This window comes from Lepidochelys kempii, chromosome 1 (assembly GCF_965140285.1).
Source record: "Lepidochelys kempii isolate rLepKem1 chromosome 1, rLepKem1.hap1, whole genome shotgun sequence".
NCBI lineage: Eukaryota > Metazoa > Chordata > Testudines > Cheloniidae > Lepidochelys > Lepidochelys kempii.
This window is the reverse complement of record NC_136380.1, coordinates 70,004,259-70,011,371: the sequence shown is the minus strand read 5'-3', so window position 1 is coordinate 70,011,371 and position 7,113 is coordinate 70,004,259. Positions and strand designations below refer to the sequence as shown.

At 44.6% G+C, this 7,113-nt stretch overlaps 1 protein-coding gene across 1 annotated transcript; it reads left to right on the top strand.

The window, feature by feature from the left end:
- The first annotated feature begins 242 nt into the window (after positions 1-242).
- On the top strand, positions 243-6,033 carry PCDH20 (protocadherin 20). The gene is made up of 2 exons (XM_073346217.1): positions 243-367; positions 1,988-6,033. The coding sequence occupies exons 1-2, from the start codon at positions 317-319 to the stop codon at positions 4,670-4,672; spliced, it is 2,736 nt and encodes a 911-aa protein (XP_073202318.1). The 5' UTR covers positions 243-316; the 3' UTR covers positions 4,673-6,033.
- Positions 6,034-7,113: the final 1,080 nt, after the last annotated feature.

The window sequence follows — 7,113 nt, the reverse complement described above, 5'->3', positions numbered from 1 at the left end:
TTCCACGCCGCGGGGCTCCTCCTGTACCCCGCCCGCGGCCGCCCGCAGGAGAGGGTGCCAGCCGCCGCGCCTCTCGTTCCCTCGCGCGCCGCCTCTCCCCCCCACCCGAGCCTTTTCTTAATTGCTGTGCCTGCGACTATTGGCTGAAGTTCTCCCAGCGATTTGCATGAAGAGCGGGGGGCGTGTCTTCTGCTGCCTTCCCACCAGGCGCGAAATGACTGCAGTTTCAGTGGGAATGAACTACCAAGGGACGGGCAGGCGCTCGCAAGCCCTCGGGACAAGCTGGCTCCCGAGGAGCAGGCACCGGCAGCCGGAGATGGGGCACCTCCGCGGCGCGGGGCGCGCCACCAGCCCCAGGAGCCTGCAGGTAGGGGACGTGTGCGGGGGCAGCCCTGCAAGTTGTGAGCTCGTGCCCAGCAGAAGCGGTTGGGTTGGGGGAAAAAAAAGAAAGAAAAGAAAGAAGAAGAAGCAAATGCTCTAGCTCGATCTAAACTTCACCGGGAGCGATCGATGGGTCCTGTTGGCTGGAGCACCTCTACCAACAGCAGTCAAAGCCGGGGGGGGAGGGGGGGGGTCTTTGTTTAGGTTAGAGAACCGTTCATGACACTGAACGGAGAATGGCTTTAAATGGAGGGGAGAAGAACTCCCCGAGGCTGGAGACGAAGTTAAGCGAACCCGTTTCCAAATGCAGAGAGCTACAGGCCGGCCTGGCAATCAGAAAGGGCCAGTCCTTTTGCATACTCTTTTCAGGCGCTTCTGGTGGCGTTTCGTGTGAGTCCTGCGGAGGGAGAAGGGGGCCGGTGAGGATCAGGACTGACCTGTTAAACGGGAATTGAAACTCGAACACCGAGCTGTGGGCAACATGAACGGGGAGCCCTTTTGCCCCTCTGTGTGAGGGGGTTTTGGTGCTGATGGTAAACTTCGCTACAGGGTCCCTGCATAATCTGTTTGCTGTACACCGGGTTGCATTGGGAGTTGTGCAACAGGACCATCGGAGGGGAATAGGCACATTTGTGACATGGTCCGTTTGCTTACGATAGTTGGTGTGCATGACCTGTTTGATGGACGCGGCAGTGTAGACTGTCTATGTGAAGTGGATAATGCATTTGGTGCACAGTGTGTGGTGTATTTGTTGCAGGCGGTTTCTTTTGGGGGGGGTGGGAAGTGGTGCACGTGTCCGTTTTCGGGTGCAGAGGGTGTATTTGGTGCACATTGTTATATGGGTTCGTGTGAGGAACAGATATTGCAGATGGCTTGGGTGTATTTGAGGTCAGGAGCTCAAGTATTTGGTGGTGTAATTAGGGGGCAAACGTTTGGGTATTTGGAATGCACATAGTGGTGAATATGAGTGAAAGATGGTGGTGAAAATGGTATATTTTGAGTAGGATTATGATATATTTGGGGTCTAGACTGGTGGTTTTGGGATGCAGGTGGTGGTGGTGTATTTGGGGTGCAAAGTGTGGTGTATTTGTGGTATAATTGATATGGGGTTCAGATGGTGATGTATTGTGGCCACAGATGGTGTATTTGGGATGTAGGTGGTGGTGTATTTGGGGTGCAGGTGATGGTTCAGCAGATGGGGCATTTGGGGTGCAAAGTATGGTGTGATGTGGTGTGTTTGGGGCACAGATGGGTGTGTATTTGGAGTGTGGGTGGTGGTGCAGATGATGGTGTATTTGGGGGGTAGTAGTGGTGTATTTGTGGTGCTGAAGGTCATGTATTTGTGGGTAGTTGGTGGTCTATTTGGATCATAGATGGGCAGGTGACTGGTTTTTAGCTGGTGTACTTGTGGTGCAGATGGTGATGTAGTTAGGGTGCAGTTGGGGTGTATTTGGGCTACAGATGGTGGTGTATTTGTGGTTCACATAGTGGTGTATTTGTGGGTAGGCGGTTTTGTATTTGTGGTGCAGCTTGTGGGCAGGGTGGGCTGGCTGGGCATATGCCAGGGACAGTCCCTCTCTAATCCCCTGTGCCTTTCTTTCCCTAGCATTTGTTCCTTTTCCTGCTCTTCATCGGCCCTTTCAACTGCTTCGCCAGTTACAGCCGCGCCACCGAGCTCTTCTACAGCCTCAACGAGGGGCTGCCGGCCGGGGTGCTCATCGGGAGCCTGGCACAGGACCTGCGGCTACATGGAGTGGCTGCAGAGGGGCCGCCAACCCGTCGCGGGGAGCCTGTGCTCTCCTTCAGCCTGGCCTCTCAGGGGTTGGGCGGCCAGTACGTGAGCCTGGACAACCGTTCGGGGGAGCTGCACACCTCAGCCCTGCAGATCGACCGCGAGGCGCTGTGCCTGGAGACTGGCATCGGCTCAGCTGCCTCTCTGCTGGCACCGTCCTCAGAGCCCTGCCTGCTGCTGCTGGACGTGCTGGTGCTGCCTCAGGAGCACTTCCGCCTGGTGAAGGTGAAGATTGCCATCCGTGACATCAATGACAATGCGCCACACTTCCCCGTGCCCAACATGCGCCTCTGGGTGCCCGAGAATGCCCCCGTCGACACCCGCCTGGCCATAGAGCACCCGGCCCTCGACCCTGACCTTGGTACCAATGCGGTCCAGACCTACCGCCTTCAGGATGACTATGGGGTCTTCACCCTGGATGTGGAGGAGAATGAGAGCGGGGAGAGGACCCCCTACCTGATTGTTATGGGGGCCCTGGACAGGGAGGCCAGAGAGGAGTATGTCACCCTCATCATCGCAGAGGATGGGGGGACCCCACCGTTGCTGGGCAGTGCCACCCTCACCATTGGCATCAGTGACATCAACGACAACTGCCCCCAGTTCAGTGACTCCCAACTCAATGTCACCGTCTATGGGAATTCCAGTGTAGGGACACACGTGGCCACCATCCACGCAGTTGACATGGACCTGGGATCCAATGCCCAGATCTCTTACTCTTACAGTCAAAAAGTCCCCCAGCCATCAAGAGACTTGTTCCACCTGGACGAAAGTACAGGAGCGATCAAGCTCTCCAGTAAAATCAATAGTGATGCTCCCCGGCTCCATAGATTGACTATATTGGCCAATGGTCCTGGTTGTATCCCTGCTGTGATCACTGTGCTGGTGTCCATCATCAAAGTCATGTTGAGACCCCCTGAAGTGGTCCCTCGTTTTATAGCTAATGAAGTAGAAGGTGTGGTTTACTTGAAAGAATTGGAGCCTGTTAACACACCAATAGCATTTTTTACCATAAAAGACCCAGATGAAAAATATAAAGTGAATTGCTTTTTGGATGGCAATGGGCCATTCAAACTGTCACCATACAAACCATACAACAATGAATATTTATTAGAGACTACAAGGCCTTTAGACTACGAGGTGCAGCAGCTCTATGAAATATCAGTGGTTGCATGGAACTCAGAGGGATTTCATGTAAACAAGATCATTAAAGTGCAGGTTCTGGACGATAACGACAACTCACCAGTTTTCCCTCAACAATTAATAGAATTATCTATTGAAGAAAATAATGCTCCCAATGCTTTTTTGACCAAATTGCATGCAACGGATGCTGACAGTGGAGAGAGAGGGAAAGTCTCCTATTTTCTAGGGCCTGATGCCCCTTCATATTTTTCTTTAGATAAAACTACAGGTGTTCTTACAGTTTCCACTCAGCTGGACAGAGAAGAAAAAGAGAAATACAGATATACTGTTAAAGCAATAGATTCTGGATTGCCTCCCAGAGAATCGATAGCAACTGTCACCATCACAGTGTTGGATAAAAATGACAATAGTCCCAGATTTATCAATAAGGATTTCAGTTTTTTTGTACCAGAAAACTTTCCTGGTTTTGGGGAAATTGGAGTTATCAGTGTTACAGATGCTGATACAGGGCAAAATGGATGGGTAGCCCTTTCAGTTGTAAATGGAAGTGATATTTTTGTGATAGACACTGGCAAAGGAGTTTTGAGAGCTAAGGTCTCCCTCGACAGAGAGCAGCAAAGTTCCTATGTCTTGTGGGTTGAAGCTGTTGATGGAGGTGACCCTGCCCTGTCTTCTACTGCTAAAATAACTATCCTCCTTCTGGACATTAATGACAACCCCCCACTGGTCTTGTTTCCTCAGTCTAATACGTCTTATTTGTTGGTACTTCCTTCTACTCTTCCTGGCTCTCCCATCACAGAAGTCTATGCTGTAGATAAAGACACTGGCATGAATGCTGTCATAGCGTACAGCATCATAGGTAGAAGAGGTCCACGACCTGAATCATTTAGGATTGACCCTAAAACTGGTAATATCACCTTGGAAGAGTCACTGATGCAGAATGACTATGGTCTCTACCGGCTACTGGTAAAAGTTAGCGATCATGGCTATCCAGAGCCCCTCCATTCCACAGTCATGGTGAACCTTTTTGTAAACGACACAGTGAGCAATGAGAGCTATATTGAAAGTTTGTTAAGAAAGGAGCCTGACATTAATATAGAGGAAAAAGAGCCACAAATATCTATAGAGCCTACGCATAAAAAAATGGAGTCACCATCTTGCGTGCCTACCTTAGTAGCCCTGTCAATAATAAGCTTGGGGTCAATCACTTTAGTAACTGGGATGGGCATTTACATCTGTTTACGGAAAGGGAAAAAGCATCACAGAGCAGATGAAAATTTGGAAGTACAAATCCCACTAAATGGAAGAATTGACCTTCATATGTTGGAGAAGAAACCAATGGAGATTTCTAATATTTGATGTTTCCATGTGGATAAACCAAACTGCTGTCTAACAAACCTTGAACAATGCCCAGATTGGGTATGTTGACAGTAATTACAATGAAGGACCACTAATTTATAACTTAATAATATTATAATTGTAAATAGGTGTTTACAGGTTTTTTAAAGTCAAATTCAGATTACAGCTTTTTTAATGAAATCTTCGTACTAATCGCTAGCAAGGAGTCTATAAAAACGAACATCATTTGCGGCTGTCATAAACCCATCATATCAGTGAATATACAGAGAGAGGAAGGTAAGACAATGATGCATTAAACTTAAGTTTAAAAAGTCATTTTAACCACAAGAGGGCATCAGATGCTCCTGTGCAGGGAACTGTTTGAGGTACCGTCCATGAGATCAATGCAAAGTATATTTATGGGTTTTAATATAAAACATATCTGGATATACATATATTTACACAAAAGAAATGTGTATTCCACTGGATGTATGATAAAAAGAGGAGGAAACATGCACTAGTAAAACAAACAGAATTTTTTCCTCATGAGTAATGCTTAGACAGTATGATAGAGAAGGCATTAACAAGAAGTGCAATTCCTGTTGAGCAAAGATGCAAAATATTGTCATGTAATCAGAATTTGAACTGCTGTAACATCTTCACCTTTCACTTATTATGGACTTAATATCTTCACACAAACGACCCTTGCTCCAACAGTTTACTTGCCGTTATTAGGGAAAAAATGTATTCACTATTTCTTACAACAAATGTACACACATACATGTCCATCTCAATAAATATGACCAGATGCAAGGAAGAAAGGGAATGCCTAAATCCTTCGTTGTCCCAAAAGTGTTGATATTTTTATTCTTCCAGCAAGCTGTCAGTCATATTCCATCACTTTGGTTGTGTAACAGATATTTGTATGTGATACTTCTGATGCTAATCTGTCAGATGAAAACAAAAAACACTTCACATTATTAGCAATTCTAGAACTTTAGTTAGTTTACACTGACTATTGCTCCTCTCTGGGTTGGTATTTCATGTGAAAGATCTGATTTCTGCCTTTTTTTGGCTACCATTCCAGGCTCCTTTTCATTGGTTTTGTTTTTTGGATCAATTCCAAAATCGTATTTGTAAGACTGGTGGCATATTTTCTTGATAATTTATTCTTTGCTGCATCCTCTGCAACAAAGCAGCAGGTTTATCAGTGATGCATCATTTTCACTTAATTGTAAGAGCTGGGAACTATCTGTTGTATGATGGTTACATCAAATTTATCTGTGTAAACAAGGTAAATAAGTGTTATGCTTAAAACTAATCATTTTGATTTCTGGCATCATATGTCTGTACTGTACCAAAAGTGTTTATATGTCTGCAAATTAAAGCTATATATTTTCATAATAACTTTTTCTCTCTGTGCTAACATTTTAATGATAAAGCAGAGTACCACTCTGTTTACAAGCAATTTTTCATCATTACCTAGGTATTTACTCTTTTGTTCATTTTTAATTTAATTCATAGCACATTATTAAAAAGCATAATACTTCCAAAAATTAATACACTCCAAAACTGTTCTTAGGAACCTTATCCTGCACCCATTGGAATCAATGCCAAGGCTCAAATTGACTTAAATGGTTCAGTATCAGTATTCTTGTTTTTTAAAGGTATGCAGTGCAACTATATATAGATTTTGATACATTCACCCACTTTGGCTAGTACATTACTCCACTGTAAATTCATTGAAATCTGCAGGCTATTTGCTGAGTAAGGTGCTATTATCATGAGTGAGAGTATCAGAATCTGGCCTGTATTTTACCAAACCACCTTATTAGCAAAATGAATTTATTTTCAGAGGATTATTTCAACTAGTTCTTGGTATTAACATTTCTTTAATATACTCTCAGAACATTTTTTGTTTGGAAGCACTTTGATGGCTGTGTTCCATGAAAAAATTAATTCTACCTGCCAAACGCTTATGGTTTATCACCTTGTTTTGTTTCTTTTAATATTATTAATATATGAAAATGGTATGTATCCATGAAAATTCATATGTCATGAAAAAGACTGATTATTATCTCAGAAGAAATATGACTAATTCCTCGGAACTGGGTTCTTTATTATACATTTTGATGCTTTGGTGGAAAAGTTTAGTTCTCCATACGACATTTATTCAGTCTAGTGGCAGGTTAAGCAAAAGGAAAATAGTATTTTCTGCATTGCTTCTGTATTATTCAAATTAGAAGCCTGGTCTCATTTCCAGTGAAGTCAATGACAATTATACTATTGACTTAAATTGGAGCAGGAACAAGGCCCAATCTTTTAATAACAAAAAACTAAAATGTAAAATCATGGAACTGATCCTACAATCCTTACACACAGGGTACCAGATTGCGTGATTCTTACTCAGGCCTTGTCTACATGTGGACTTGCACAGATTGAATTGAACTTGTTGGTTTAAG

What these genes read in the sequence shown, in the direction of transcription:
- PCDH20 (XM_073346217.1), top strand. Translation starts at nt 317, where the DNA reads ATGGGGCACCTCCGCGGCGCGGGGCGCGCCACCAGCCCCAGGAGCCTG. An exon ending in CCAGCCCCAGGAGCCTGCAG is followed by an intron (nt 368 to 1,987) that starts GTAGGGGACGTG and finishes TTCTTTCCCTAG; the next exon opens with CATTTGTTCCTTTTCCTGCT.